This window comes from Diplotaxodon limnothrissa, linkage group LG20 (assembly GCF_057381915.1).
Source record: "Diplotaxodon limnothrissa isolate DT_005_m linkage group LG20, D_limnothrissa_male_GT1.1, whole genome shotgun sequence".
Taxonomy (NCBI): domain Eukaryota; kingdom Metazoa; phylum Chordata; class Actinopteri; order Cichliformes; family Cichlidae; genus Diplotaxodon; species Diplotaxodon limnothrissa.
Window position 1 is genome coordinate 9,238,609 of NC_140615.1, and position 16,436 is coordinate 9,255,044.

General features: G+C 38.8%; 1 protein-coding gene across 2 annotated transcripts in view; it reads left to right on the plus strand.

Moving 5' to 3' along the window:
• The first annotated feature begins 9,628 nt into the window (after positions 1 to 9,628).
• Positions 9,629 to 16,436, plus strand: part of sema3g (semaphorin 3G) — a 62,329-nt gene continuing 55,521 nt past the window's right edge. For both annotated transcript variants that reach the window (XM_085345463.1, XM_085345464.1), the window contains exon 1: positions 9,629 to 9,975. In XM_085345463.1, coding sequence (XP_085201589.1) covers positions 9,867 to 9,975 — 109 coding nt within the window. In that variant the 5' untranslated portion in view covers positions 9,629 to 9,866. The remainder of the gene's footprint in view (positions 9,976 to 16,436) is intronic.

The following is a 16,436-nucleotide window of genomic DNA, read 5'->3' on the forward strand; positions in this document are numbered from 1 at the left end:
CACATACACTTTAGATCATGTGATGAGCTTCTTTAATGTCAATTATTCTCTAACCTCTGCAGCTATCACAATTACATGCTTTGTCATAAAACATAAAAAATTCCAAGCCAGTTTCAAATTCAAGAATTCCAGTCAGTGAAACCTTCCTGACTTTTCAGAAATGTCCTCATTCTAGAAACCTTAACATTCAATAACAAACAAACAACACAGCGTAACCCTGAATCTTTCTTTTTTATTTTAATACATCTAAATATCATCCCCCAGCACATCTCTCAGCACTCAATATGGCACCCTCACCCTCACACCCAAACACACACTCCTCCTCCACTCTGACAGTGATGATGGATGCTGTTAAGGATGAGCGGAATCAATAAATAAACATCTGTGAATGCGGATCAGTGGGTCAAAAGGTTACAAGCCACGGCCAATGTCTGTCTGTGTGTGTGTTTGTGTGTTCATGACACCACCATGCTAATCTTGGTTATCGTGAGCTTCAGTGCAGGGTCTTGACCTTGGCATGCTGTGGTAACCACACAATAGTCATCACTCTGTCCCCACAGAGTGGTTGCACATCACCACATTGTTTGATTTAATTTAATGGTGATTTTTTTGATGACGGACAGGAAAAAAATGTGCACTGAAGTGTTGGCTGTCAAGAAATAATCTTATAAATAAACAATGTAAAACATTTTCCTTAAAAAACTGTCTCCACTCTGTGAGTTGTGAGGCTGGAGAAGCACTGATAAGAAAACAATAATACTACTAAAGCTCTATGAATTAAATAAAAAAGAAGAATGAATTAAAACCATATTATTTTCCTCACTCATAGTTAATATATGGTCTCTCTATCTACATCGCAGAACAAGATAAATGGCGGGCTGCAGTCATTATTTTCCTACAGTGCTTATCAGATACTGTCATGCATAATGCATGCCTGGTATCTGCAGGAGATACTTTTGAATACATGTGTATTAAGGAATGTGAGCTACAGGAAAACTTGTTCCAACACACTATTAAATATAATTTATGCTAGTATTTCTTTTGATAAGAAAGTCAGTGGTAGTTTGTCTCCTTGCAGGCTGTTTTATGCACTCACCTGGAAACCGGCTGAGGGTTCCCCCAGGGAGGGAAAAAAGGAGCAGAGGGGTGGATGATTCAGATGAGGGGGATGAGGGTGACGACAGAAAAGTTGCTCAATTGGGATTTCACCCAGGATAAAACTATCTCTGGGTCTGTTTACTCTGTGCTTACAAGGGCCAATTTTTCCTCACAGAGACGCTAAGTGAGGATTTTTTTTAGTATGCTATCACTTCTTTAAGCCAAGTCGAGTCACTTTTACTTATTTAGCCCATTTAAAACAAGAGGAGCTAACCCTAAGTGCTTTGCAGGCAGGCATATTTGCATTCCAGGTCCAAAAACCTACTTAGAAAACATAAAACCCGCACACAACAAATAACATGATAAAAATGTTTTTCTTTTTTTATCCAGGTAAAAGTCTCATTGAGATTAATCTGTCCAAGAGGGCAGCAGAAATGAGAACAAATACAACATGTAACAGTATAACAAGTAAACAAGCAACTGATATTGAATACAGACATGTGAATACAGACATGTAAATCACATGTAATAACAGATCATGATGAGCAATCACCATGATCTGTTATTATATATATATATATATATATATATATATATATATATATATATATATATATATATATATATATATATATATATATATATATATATATATATATATATATATATATATATATATATATATATGTTTACAGCCTGGGATTTTTCAGACATTTATTCTCAGACTTAATAACATCCCAGCTGCAGCAATCATTACGCACATCTGTGACATCTGTATGAAAATGATCTCACTCACACCCGGGCTCTTCTAGAAAAAATATATATGACATGGAAACGATGCAATTAAAGTGTTTCATGTTTTGCGTGATTTTTTTTTTATTTATTTATTTTTTTAGCACGACATCCAAAGCAGCAAAACACTGAATGCAACCACACTGAAGGGAGAAAAATGTGGATAAGATCATTATAGTCACTAAAGCTGTCGTTAACTGACATACGTTTCAAACAAAAAGTATCTTCTGAAAGGACTTGAAGGCAAAATAACTGATAACAGACGCGGCGGCATTTTCCATTATGTTTAATTATATGTGAGAAAACACTCCCTGGGCATATGAAAAGTCTAAATATCATTATAGCAGGAAACTTTTGACTTTTCCACGCTGCAGTAAAGTGAAATTATCCACATTTTGTGCAGGACAAGGAGCTTTAAATGAGTTCCTCATGCAGTTCCACTGCTTTTTTTTTTTTTTAAAAAACCCTTTTTTTCTGCATAATGGAAGTCCCCATGTGGTCTCCCCAGTATGTCAGCTGTGTTTTATCCTGGTCTGGGAGTGTTTAGTGTCCAGTGGTCAGTGGCAGGGTCACAGCTTAATCAGGACAGGCAGGAGCTCTCCCTCTGCGTGTGTGTGTGTCAGTTCACTGCTGAGGTCAGGCTCTAATCAGTCTAAATTGAGACTGGGGGCACATATAGGTCCTAAAGGTGCCCCGCATGGTCTCTCTGTGTGTGCAGACAGTTCCCAAATGTCACCCTTTTATTAACAGCCCATATGTGCAGAAGGCCCGCTCTTCTGTTGCTGTGTAGCTGTGTGTATTTAAAGGTGGATGAAAAAGTACAACGAGAGAAAAGATTTGAGAGAAAACTAAAACAGAATCATTGTTGGCTCGTTAGCCTTCTAATTGAAACTACGCCTAAATAGCCGTCCAGTCTGCTGGCTTGCTGAAGGAGCGCAGATGTTCATGATTATATCTTCTGCCCTGTGATTTGAGCCAGATGAAATTAGCAAAGCAGAACACAAGCAAACAATGCTGCAAATTGTCGTCTCTGATGCCGAGTCCATGGCATCCAGGGAAAAACTATGAGCAGCATTACTCTTTTCAGAAATCAGAAATCAGAATGGGTTTATTGCCAGATGTTGAGGTTTACAACATTAGGAAATTGCTGCGGTGCTTCAGTGCAGACAATAAGAATTAAAGTGCTATGTAGAAAGAAAGATATGTGCATGAGATATACATGAGATATATACATGAGAATAAGAATTATGAGTGCTACGTAGAAAGATATATACATGAGTGCAGGTTTTCATATCTTGATCAGTCACAATATTTAAACCACCGGCCAAATATTGCCTAGATAACTGATGTTCCTCAGCAACTCCCGTCATTTCATCTGCTGCCTTTATCCACTCAGGACGGCTTTGTGTCAAACAATGTTACACTGAAAAAAAGACCATGTTGGACTTGCTTAATTCAATAGTGGACATTGGTTGCACACAATTGTTTTGCTTTGGCAGAAACTTAAAAAACTTAGTTAACTCAACACAACTTAATTATATTCAGTAAACCTGTTCATTTAGTGTTGATAAAACATGATTGAAACATGTTTAGATAAAGTAAGTTGAGCTCTTGGAATATTTTAATCATTCACCATTTTAGCATTTTATTCCAACACTATTCAGTAACGTTTACCCTGATACTACTTGATCACTAAAATACTACATGTTGTCTTCATATTACATAATGTTCAACGAAGAGTCTGGTTAACATAAAAATTGAATGGATTTACAACAACTACCATCCTACATGATACAATCTGGTAAGTGTGGTTAGTTGCTGGACTCTTGAAATTCAAAAGATTACATGAGATTTCAAACTGCAGAAAAATCACTGGAGTTATAAGAGGCAGACAGCTACACACACACCACGTGTATGCTATCGCTATTTATTGTGTGTCTAATCTTTACCTGTCAACGACAAAAACGTACAGGAAATTCTGCATCAAGTCTCGAAATCATGGCTTTCCTACTTTTGTTAAAGTCATGTAGTTATTTGAGTTAGGTTACTTGGTGATTCCAAATTGCCCATGAACGTGAGTGCAAATGGTTGTTTGTCTCTGTGTGATAGACTGGTGAGCTGTCCAGGGTGTACCCTTAAACTATCACTTCTGGGTCATGCCCCAGCTCCCCTGCAACCCGGATAAAGATAGTTATACCGAAAAAAGTAGAGGTGACTGCTCGCCTTGACCGAGATGGATGCCTTCCTCAAACCATGATCCAAAGCGCGTGAGATGAAATCACGTGTTTTATCGTGAGATTTAACATTGCTATATTATTGACTTACTTCACTTGAACATGATATGAATAATTTCATTTACCCTCTCTGTATATCATGTAGTTTCTACACTATATAGTTACACTTAACTTTAAAGCATGAGGCAATTGTGTTGAATACATAAACACATGCAACATGCTTACATAATCCCAAGAGATGGACGATTCCTTTTTTTCAGTGTAGGATGTTCGACAGCATGCACATGAATGCCAGGACCCAACCTTTGATTTTAGTGAGATGATGTTACATACACTTGGTATTCTGTACACTGGCTGGGAAAGCCACATAATATAGCATTAGATGAAAATATTGCTTTTTAAAAAGTAAATTAATAAACACTCCAACAAACTTAAGAAACATAAACAAATACAGCCATAGCCAAAGAAAGCCACAAAATAATGACAGAGAGCTGTATTTTGAAGAATGTGGCGAAACATTTCAGGGCTGTGTGGAAACGCTGCGCTCCCCCTTCTCACAGATGCTGCAGCTGTTGGGAGTATTTTTCTCAATGGATTTCTTTCTCTCAGTCTCGTGGAAAGCCCTCAGTGTTTGATTGCTGTTAATTCTTGTGCTTGCTCACAGCTCATACATATCTTGTTCCAGATCAGCTGGCTGTTTTGAGAAACACCTGACTGGAAAGTGTGGTCCCGGCTTACAGTTATGCAGGTTGGTTTTTGTTTGTCTAAAGTGAAAGGTGAGTAAGAGTAACATGTGCTTAATAATGTTGGCTTGTGCTGATCTTTCCTTCCTGCTTCCCCTGTGGAAAAGTGGGGAAAAAAAGAAGTAACATGCTGTAGCCTGTTACAAAACAGACTTCCAAATTTGGTCAAACTGACTCACTCATATTCGTCTCTCATTTCAGTTTTCCCACAATTACTATTTACACTCATATCAGCAGCTCTTCATGTTAAGGTTTGCCAATTTTAGGTCATTTCCATTTTGTATAATGTATTATGTGCCAAAATAAACTGCTCACTCTTTTATATTTAAAGTTTTCTTGAGCTTGTACCACTGAGTGGTACATGCTGCTCCAAGTAAATAGATACAGCAAAATCTTAGGTTTGTATGAATTTTAAAAGTTTGGTATGAACACCTTGAATCTTTATCACAGCCTGAACTCTGTTCGGCAAGCTTTGTTATAATTTCTTTAAGTAGTCTTCAGGAATTGTTCTCCAGGCTTCTCGAAGCACATTCAAAGTTAATCTTTGGATGTTGGCTGTCTTCTGTTCCTTTCTCTGTCAGGATGATCCCTTCAATAATATTGAAATTAAAAATTTGGATTTATAAGATCTGCTGGCACTGATTTTCAGTCGATTTGGGATACCTCAGTCTTTTCTCCCTGGTGATCTTTCCGTAAGAATGGTTTTTGTTACAACCCCATACCACACACAAAAAACGACTTCTTACTGTAGCTTTGTGCGTGTGTGTGTGTCTCTGTGTGTTTGTAGATTTAGTTAAAGAAATTTGAACAAATGTTGTGCTTTTGTAATAGGCTGTTAGCTACAAGTGCTTGTTTTTACAGACAACACACACAACGCCAGTTCATTCTTTGACTTAGGTGCCATTTCTTAAGCTTGAATGATTCTTAGGTCATTAAGTGGCTTAACAAACAAGAAAACATTCCTCTGAAAATGGTCAGGTACAAGGACTGGACTGAAAATGAGTGAAGAATCAGTCAATATCCAAAGAAAAAGTTCCTTCAGAAATCCGGGAGAACTGTTTCTCAAGACCACTTTAAACATAACGAGGAAGTTTGTCTCATTGGAAGTAAAATATAAAGTAATGAGGATAATGAGGGATGGATCAAGTCTTTTGAGCAGTACGTAATCATAGCTTCTAACACTTGCTTCATCACAGCAGTAGCAATAAAGTCTTAAATGTGTTTTAACCTCCACATACGTTGTGTACTATATAGTATATATTTTTTTAAACAAAATGCAGCAGCACAATGCTGTAACATCACCTCACAACAAAACAGGCCTTTTTACCTGCATGTATTTTCCTCCAGGGTCTCTGTTTTCCTCCCACAGTGCAGAAACATATGTGTGAATAGGTTAAATGAAAAATAGCTGTAGGTGTGACTGACACATTGATGAGGTGATTGAAGTGCTGTGCGAATGGTTGAATGTGGTGTACTGTACAGCACTTTAAGTGGCCGGTGCGACTGGAAAGGTCCAGTTTAAATGATATTTCATTTCAGTGTGTCATACTTTTTGACAGTGCTGTGTTCACTGTCCTTGGACTGCACAGTACCTCTGAGCTTCCCATTCTATACATTTGACATAGACTACAATTGACTGGTCATGGATATCAACACTCTCTCCCTCTGCTCCTGTCACTACTGATCACTGCTTTCTTAACATCTCCACTCACTGTGCCTTTCCTAAACCATATTGTTCATCACTTTGCCTCGATAAACGTGAGCTCCGTTCTTTGTATTTCTTTTTCACCACAAAAGATGAAACATTTACGAACCCCGTGGCATAAAAACAAAAACACCAGCTGTCTCTTTGCCTTGTGCCTCCAACTTCTCCATCCACTCTCTCTGCCCAACCTCCCACATTGTGAATTCATGAACTTCTGCTCTGCCATTCCTAATCACCACTCAAGGAGCAGCAGTGTGATTTGTCAGTGCGACGCAATGTCAGGATGATAGTAAATGGTCTCGGGTTTCATCTGTACTGACAGCACGAAGAGCATAATGTAGCCCCCCGGAGGATTTTGTGAGGTGCAAAGAAAGTCTTTCACTCATACAGTAGGAATGGCGCACCTTTCAGAATGAATTATGTTGTTAAAGAGTTTTGGTGAGACTGAGAACCAAGGAGATCCATTGTGAGATTTTTGTAAAGAGAAAGCAACATGTTTGAAAACCACACCAGTGTCGTCTGTGATTGGTAATGACACTGAGGAATTCACGGGCAGCGTTAGAGAAAAGACAAGTAAAGCAGAGCAAAGGAAATTGATTTAGTTTAATCATTTCAGCTCCTTGTAGTCCTCTCTGCCATTTCTGCTCTCAGGTCGTTCTCACTCCTTCTGACAAAAACGGAGAACACTCATTCACCAGGATGGAAAGAGGGCTGCTGCTGCTGCTTTTACAAATTAATTAATTCAGCTCTTAAACACTCGCCCCGCTTGTGGCCTCTTGTGTTACTTTCCCACGTCTGTTTGTCCTTCTGAAAGAAACTACATTTGAGGACCTTTGTCCAATCACGAGCCCCCGAGGACTTTTGTTGAGCACTTCAACAAAACTGCCAGTCACAATGACTTCAATCACAATCGGTCACCAATTTGTAAAATCTGTTTGTAAATTTTAATTGTCCTTCTCATTAGCAATTTTGTAAACCTAAGAAATGCATTCGTGTAATCTTTGTCAGCTTGCTTTCATTGTCATGTGAATCGTTTGTCTGCACAGTTAGTTAGCAGTGCCTCGTTGTTACACCAAAAAATCTTCTCTGCATACAATTCAAGCAATCCTTTGTTTTAAGTTAGAATAAGTCAATTAAGTTTACACTGTTATTGTTTTGACTGATGCATTTTATTAAAGAGTGCCTAAAAAAAGCAATATCTGCTCCAGTTAATGATTAATACATGAAAACATCATAAATGCAACAAACTTTTGAACTTCAAGGTTGAACTGATCATCTTTGGATTAATGTGAATAAACTTTATATGTTAGGATTTCTGAACCATGTTTTAAATGCAATCTGATTTCGGCCACCTTTTAATCATTAAAACAGAGAACACAGCCTCAAACTGACGTCATATTAATGGTGGCTGAAAGCAGAAAACAAACACAGCATCATCCTTGGCAGCTTCTACTGACTTACTTCAACATAGATCATCATGTGCAAGTTGCATTTCTGCATGTATACCATTATACCTGATTTTTTTTTCTCTTTGATTTAAATACATCTGTTATATTGTTTAAAGGTACAAACATGAGAATGCACAGATACTGTTGCAGCATTTCTGGCAACAGAAAACCAAAGAATGTCAAATGGAAAAAATCCCTCCAAACATGTTTGTGTACTAAAAGATACCGAAAAGTGCCCAAAGAGAAGGAGAAGTAGAAACATCTTTTTTCCATCAGTGAACATCAGTATTTACTCGAAATATGACCTCAATTTCACGAAGCACGATACCGCTAGAATAAGATGGAGGCTACCCCTTGTCAGCCTTATGGTCTCATTTATCTGCCGTCATTTTGCAAGTTATTTTGATAATTTGCCCAGTGATAGATTAATGTTTGTGTTACTTCACGAGAGACTTTTAAAGCAATGGTAATTACCGTGCATGTTTCTGTTCTTTGCAGTACAGACTGATTGAATAATAGTTCTGGACAGTGTGCAGTACACAGTTAGGTATCTCTCCAGTTCTTGAAAGATATTGCATTGTGGTTTTAAGTGCACTTTCAGCATATATTCAAAAATAAGACAGTAGGTGTTGTTTGGAAAGTTTAAAAACCTCCCAAGTACTAAAAAGGAACAAACAATTAATTTTAAAGACATATGAATATTTGTGGGCTCCACAGTGATGTTGACAAGAGCTAAGAGGTGGCTCAGTTTTATGAGCACACAGTGTGTGGGACTCTTTCCATGCTGCAAACAAGCATTTCCAAAAGACCCGGGGTTGCAGTAACACAGACACCTTGAATGGCTCTTTCTCACTCTGCCGTGACCTCTGTGTTCACTTGAAAGTTTGCTTGTGAATAGATGCACATAGGAGGAGGGGGTGTTTGAACTCCACAACTTAATTAAAATCATCACAATGGTGCTTAAGAGGTTAAAACAGAGAACTTGCTTAAAAGTGTTGTGGAGGAAAGAAATGTAGAAGGGGAGATCTTTTTGATTCATTCATAGTTCATAAATTTGTGGGTCTTTTGACATCTTCAGTCCCTTGAAAGAGGGACGTCTTCCTCCTTCTGTCCTGTGAAACCACAGCTCACACAACATACACAAAAATAGCTTTTGCTACTTTTAGAAATTGGGAGCTTTTTATTTTTGTGAAAGGAATGTTCTGGGGTTTATCAGGAGTTTGCCTTGAGCACATCAGCATACAGTCCAGCTTGTGAGTCCTTAGTTTTTGCTACACGCTGCAGTAACCTTTCTGTGTTTGTTATGTGCTGCAATTGAGAAATATTTACAGAATGTGGGTGGAATTAAAGTGGGGGTTAAGATTTTATTGTTGTCTCCAGAAGTTTTACTCAGCTGTGTGTTCAAGCTGTTAGAGTGCCATCACTAGCAGATGATGATAAATTTGTACTATAAGTCATCTTCCAGGTGCGTCTGTTTGGAGAGTGCTCTGTTATGCGTAAAGAAGGGGCAGGTCACTTCTCGCTACTACAGCTCTCCCTCTCTCCCTTCTGTTGAGGCGTGGTATTTCTCTCTCCGTGGCTGTAACAGACTTCTGCGGGGCAGCTGTTGGAAGTGAACTGCTGAAGCTGAGTCAGTAAATCTTCTCACCAGCCCAGGCTCAGTCACTAAGCTGGTGTGTCAGAGAGCCATTTACGTGCTGGGGGGGGAATTACACTTCCAAGTCAAATGCTGGCATCGTGAGAAGAAGGATCCGTCGGATTTTCCCCTTTTAAATTCTGTGGGAATATTGTGTTTGACAGCTCCTGTGTACAGCTTCAGCTTAAGGCTGGAGGACATCTCCTCGGGATGATGAAGATATTTTCACCTTGCTCTATCATGATTATTGTTGCGCTACTTGTCGCCACCGTCTCTGCCACCAAATTAAACGTGCCACGGCTGAGACTGTCCCACAAAGGTAATCTATCTATCTATCTATCTATCTATGGGCAAAAGCTCTCCATCACTATTTTATGCGCTTGGTTTTTTCCTGTTGTTTGTTTTTTTCGGGAGAAAAGTCTTGGTTGTGAAATATTTATCTGATACTTGGAGACGCTCCAATAACCGCTTCTTGTATTTTGCGCATTTTCTCCTCAAACCACTTATCGTCTCCGTGGTGGTCTGAGCTGGAAGAGCTAAATTGCTTTTTTTTTTTGGGCTACTGTTTCAGGGAGTTAATGCGCTTTAGGAGACGCACATGTATGCATTTGCTGGTTCGCAGGTTGAAACAGCTCGCAGTACAAGCCGGGTGCGCAGCAAGAGGAGAGAATTTGGCTGAGGCTCGTCTTTCTGCGGTCAGACACACCGCGGCGATCGTCTCACTATAAAAGTTTATTAGGGAGGGCAACTGCGACGGAATAGGTACCTAAAACGAGGATGTTTGATAATTAACATTTTTGCTGCTAAATTGTTATAAGCACTGGAGAATTTAGCAAGACTTGGTCTTTTTTGTTGTTTGTTTCGTTTTTACTGCAGTCGTCCTCACAGGTGGATTTTGTGCGTCATTGTGTGCAAGCTGTTTCGCTGCCGTAATCACAATTCTCCAACAAATGACTGTACTAATTGCTTGCTTGATGATAGATTTTTTACTTGTTTACCAAATATTTTTCCTTAGCATTGCCATATCTTTTGGCTTGTTCCCACACATGATCTCTTCCTTTCCTGGCTCTAATCTAAGCCCGGTTGTTGTCTATGACTCACCCAAGTTTAATGATAATGAGGCAGTAAAGTGTATGAGTGGTTAGGTGATGCTTGACTGGGTTTTTGCCAAACTATTGTCATTGTTTCGTTTCACTCAGGCTTGAATGATTCTGTAATCATCATCAGCGATAGATATCACACAGGATTTCCTTCTGTTCATTTTTTCAGGGGAAAAGTCACCAACTGAGCTTGCTTGTCTTCCTGTTGCCTGGACTGAAAATAAATACAAGTGGAAGAAAGAGAGCGAGAGAGGCTCATAGAAAATAGGGAGAGAAAATGGAAGTGGTTTTTAATATTGAGGTTAAAGGGCAACAAGAGGAGCAGAAGTTAATAAATGGCATGAAAATCTGAATTTGTTTAGCATTTTAGGAGAAGAGGCAGGGAGGAGATACTTCTGTTACGGCGCAAATAAAGTCAGGCCCCAGGCAAACACTAGAAATGGAAAAAGCTCACGATTGTGACTCACTGTATTTGCTCATGCAAAGCCTAGTTTGCAAATCCCATATTTTCACTTTGGTGGTGCAATAAGCAGATCCATATTGAGCCATTTTTCTTCATAGCTTGCCATCGAAAGACACTCACTTCTCATTTTATGAGCATCACATGGAGTGTGGAGAGGTCTCTGCTTACGAGATTAACATTATGGAGCTTCTTGCTTCCTTTCATCATGACCTCAGATTTGACCCATCACTTTACCCTATTTTACATAATTTCCCCATTGATTCAAGTCTCTCCCCTCCTCATCTGTTTTTTACAAGCAAATCTCTCATAACCTCTACATGTGTCTCATCATTTCACTCTTTAGTCTAATCTCTCCCCTGCCTCACATCTATCCTTCCCCTCTATATTGCTCTCTTGTGCTCTATCAGCTGCATATGCCACTGCAACCCCCAAAAGCCCAGAGGGTGTTTGTATTCCCAGGAGGATGTAGAGGTAATTTAGCAACAGGAAAAGCTGTCATTATCTCATTTCAATCACTTAGTTAGTAGAAGTTCAAGCAGGAAGAAGGCCATTTTTACCTCATAGGAACCATTAAAGTACTTGGATCCCTCTTGTCTTCTTAGTTTTTTTTCAAATACCATAGTTTGAAAAATGTATTCAAAGGTTTGTTGAATTTAACAATTCAGTTAAATTAATGATAAAACATCTTTTCTACATAACACATGGCTATAGCGTCAATAGCATTTTAATGACTGTTGCAAAGTGCGCCCAGTTTCAAATGTTTTCATTAGCACATGCAAATCTTTCATTAATTTTCCTTTTTCATTTGAATGGCCTTGTGACTTGTTTCATTATAAAAACTATATTTTAAGAATTTATTGTAGTTTATATTTTCTGAAAACGTGATTGTGCAAAAGTAAAAATGTGTGTGTTCATGTATCTGTGAGCTGACGCTGCAGCGTTGAGGTCTGTAATGTGTGATGTGTTGGCTGGGCTCCCTGCCCTCCCAGCAAAGCATCTATACAAATCTCCCATCAAGCTTCTTTCTCTTTCTGTCTGTGTATGTCTTTCATTTGTTCTCCTCTCCCTTCAGCTGGCCCGATTCTTTTATTCGTTCGAATTCTCTGGGTCTTGTGTGCTCACACACTATCCCACACTGACTTTAGACACACACACACCGTGTCTAACACAATATTCACTTTGTCTGGCGTAAGGCAGGGGGTGCACTTGAAAACACAAACGTTCACATCAGCGTCCCATTCTGATCAGATTGCATTAGCTCTCTGTGTGAAGGGTCCTGTTTGTTTTTGCTTACAGCCTGTGAATTAATGAGTTTGTTTTCCTAGTTGGCTTTGCCTGGATGCTTACATGCAGACTGGTGTTAGTTGTTCTTAGGTGGAGGAGTGTAATCTGTCATCAAGTCAGATGGAGATGGTCCGAACAGATGGAATGTAAACCGTCTCCCATCCTTTCATCTTTTGGGTCTTTTCCCTCTGGTCTGCATCAGTTTCTCCCACCCTCCTCATTTATTGTAGTCTTCCCTAATGCCTTTGTCACATTCAGCTGAAGTGCTCCCAGTCCTCTGACTGGATTGAAAGTCCAGCAAAGAAAAAAAGCTAAACAAAGGAATGAGACTGGAGGGTTTAGTACACAAGCCAATGAGCTTTTTTTTTTTTTTTTTTTTTACCTTTTTTTCTTTCTTTTTTTTTTTAACTACAATGTATATATGTTTGCACTAGGCAGTCAAGAATATTTTAGAGGTTTTTTTGTGCTTTAGTAATAGCTGACATGTGTTTAAATCTAAAATGCCTGTGTAAAATGCTAACGTACAGTCAAGAGAGCCTTTAGCCTGCAGGCTCAATAGCAAATATTTAAAGTTTACCGTACATGAACAATAGTCCAGATAGCTTAATAAAACTGGAAAAAATGCAGGAATGGCAAGAAACAGACTTTAAATAGGGTTCTGATCCAAGTGAAAGTAGTGATCCTTTATTGATTTCAGCTGTACAATACACCTTAGTTAGAAAAAGATGCATCTAAAGAAGCATTTCAAAAGCTCTCTAAACTTTTGGGTCAAAATCAAAGTGCTGCGTTGTTGTTTTAAGCCTTGTATGTGAGTTTTTGTCCAAGAATGATCCACTGGATCTTATTATGTATGTGTTTATGTGTTGCAATTACTTTTTTTATAGTGGCAGCATTATACCAGTGATATTTAAATGGATTATATGAGGGTGAACAACTTCTACTTTCCATTCCAATCATGGAACATTTAAGTATGGAGGGTATGATTATTGTCCTTGTGCTAACAAAATGCTAAGAAACATCTAAGTGAGTATCAGGTATTGTAAACATGCATAGACGAGGTCATTTAGAGGTTTAAATTTAAAGATGAACTTTGAACTGCTGCTGTTTCACAGTTCACAGCTGTCCTGTGGTGCACCAACTGGAGCGCATCACCCCTTGTTTACCCACATCTGCAAACCTTTCAACACAGAAGGAGGCAAATCCTACATTTACTGAGATCTGCTGCTGCATATGGGATGATGTTCATGCAAAGTTTTATTTGGATTGGCACACAGATTAATGAGGAGATAGGGTACAAACAGACACATAAATACGCTACCGTACAGTCATTATAGTAAGGAAAAAAGAAGAACATGTGAAAATGACTCAGTTCTGTTGAATGTATTGCAGCCTCATAGATTGCAGTCTCTAACTTGTGAATGATGCAGTGCAGGACTGTTCTTTTCACTCTGATGTGTGTCTGCTTCTCTCTATCAGCCCATCAAAGCAGCTGCACCATCACTTGCTAGGCCAACAAACCATGTGCGTAATTTCCTCAGACACACAGCCTTCATAACTGCAGGATGTGGCAGACAGCAGAGTTTTAATTTAACAACTTGATAGAAGAAGCTGTAAAAGTCACCTATGTATAGAATTCTGAAACCAGGATTCAGGCAAGAGTTCGGTACACAGCAGGAAAATTCAAGGACTTTTCTTTGAGTTTCTCTTTTTGCCTTGTTACTTTGAAACAGTGGTGTTTAGTGTCTTAATGAAAAGTTGAAATGGACAAGCTCATGTGCTACTAATCACGAGTGCTGAAAGTCAAAGTCAGCCTCTGTTTCTGTTGTTGCTGAGATAAATTCAACCTGGTTTCTTCAACATTGAGTGAGTTCACTGTACTCAATTGACTTCCAAAGTAACCAGAGCTCAATCCAGCTACATCTTTGGGATGTAGTGGCCAGTAAATCTGAAGCTACTGTGTGACGCTATCCTATAATTATTCAGTAAAGTCTCTCAGAAATGTTTCCAGCACTTTGTTAAATCTGTGCGAATGAAGAATTAACGCAGTTCTGAAGTCAACAGCAGGTACAACTGGGTATTGGCAAGGTGTACCTAATGAACTGCCCAGTTACTATAAGCAGTAAACTGTTCCTAACCCTGCAATTACCAAAAAAAGCACACAGCACATTAAACATCCTATCAAAACAGCATGTAACTGTTGTCCATGTTTGTTCAAATGGGTCAGAGTGGGCTGTTCATGTTATCCCACAGACAGCCTCCAGCAATCAAAAAGCAAATGTTGTTTTAAAACATTGTTTTGGTATATGTAACCGAAAGCTAAGCTTTCACATTTGTTAGTCGTGATATAAGCTTATCAACTAAAACAAGGTACTTACAGCTTAAATCATAAGAGTGATGTAGAAGTTGCCTCAAAGATTTACACGTCTGACACTGTGAAATTATTTGCAAATGTGATTGGTTGAAGGGTGTGGATTAACATTTAAGCACAAATGCATGTATGCAAAGCTGAGCTTTCAGAACATAGTGAACACATTGCCTGCACATGTCACTGTAGTTCAAAACTGTATGCATGTTTTGATAATATATAATTACTGTAAATCTAGTCATGGTGGAAATGTGTGTTTGTGTTTTAAACTCACAGGTGCTTTATATAAAATATAAAAGAGGCACAATAGTACTTTGTCCCATTCGGGAATATCAGCCATAATTGTTTTTGAGGCTACAGAGACATAATGAGACCTTTCCTGTCTGGTATGTAGACCTGCTGACAGAAGAAACACATTGCATGTTTCTAACACCACAGGCATGATATGAGGGGTGAAGAGTGTCTGAGAGATAAATACAAAGCACTAATGTGTGAGCGTGCGTGTTTTATGTGTGTATGAAGTGTGTAATGTGCACGCGTGCGTAGCCTTGTCCTTGCTAAATACATAGATGTACTGCTTTTAAAAGTAAACATCTGCATGTACTGAACTACTAGACTATGTGTGCGTGTGCAGAGTTAACTGTATGAGAGTGTCTCAATCAGAGAGCTAATGCATCTGATGTCCACATTTGTGTCTCTCAAAGTGTCACTTGTGTGGCCTCGTGTGACAAGCCTCAGACGGTGACCAGCCAAAATCACTGACAAGACACAGATGGAGAAATTAGTGACGAGGGAAATAAGAATTGACAGTAAATGTGTGAGACATGTGTTGATATCAACGCAGAGCCAGGTTTCAGAGCGCAGATGCGAGGATGGAAAAATAGTGTATGCGTGAGAGGAAAGGATCAAGAAAAAAATGGCACAGTATAAGACAAGAAAGATAAAGACACCAGGAGGAGGAGGCTATGTCTATGATGTGCATCTGTGTTGGTCCAACACATTCCTGACACTTAGTCAGAAACCCCTCCTCATCACATTTCCAATAAACTTAGAATCTTATAAATGCATCATCATTTCAGAAGTCCACCACAATTTTGCTGACAAAGAAGAATAAACAACCAACAAACATCCACATTAACAGGTATACAGAGTGACGAGGGACATAATCACGCAATTAAGCAATCTTGTTGCAGACTGATATGTTGGCAGGTTTACTGTAGGCACCAAAACGTCTTGGTAAAATTTTAGGGGAAAATGCTTTGGGTTAAAATATATCCCTTTATATCACTGACCAGACTTTAGTAGCACGTTTCTCCTATTTGCAATACGTGCTATACCTTTATCAACATAAGGGAGCATTTTTATTTCAGTGATTTCGTGCCAGACAGTGTAAGTGTTAATTTTGTCAATTTGTCATTTCACTGAATTTGCTTACAATTAGGAAAATATGAAGAATAGCTGATATGAAGTAAGACATCCTTATTCTGTCAAATGTTCAACCATCACTTTTCTGCGAGTCTCTGAAAGATGACAGCAATAATAAAGTTATTTTAGGTTTACATAGCTGT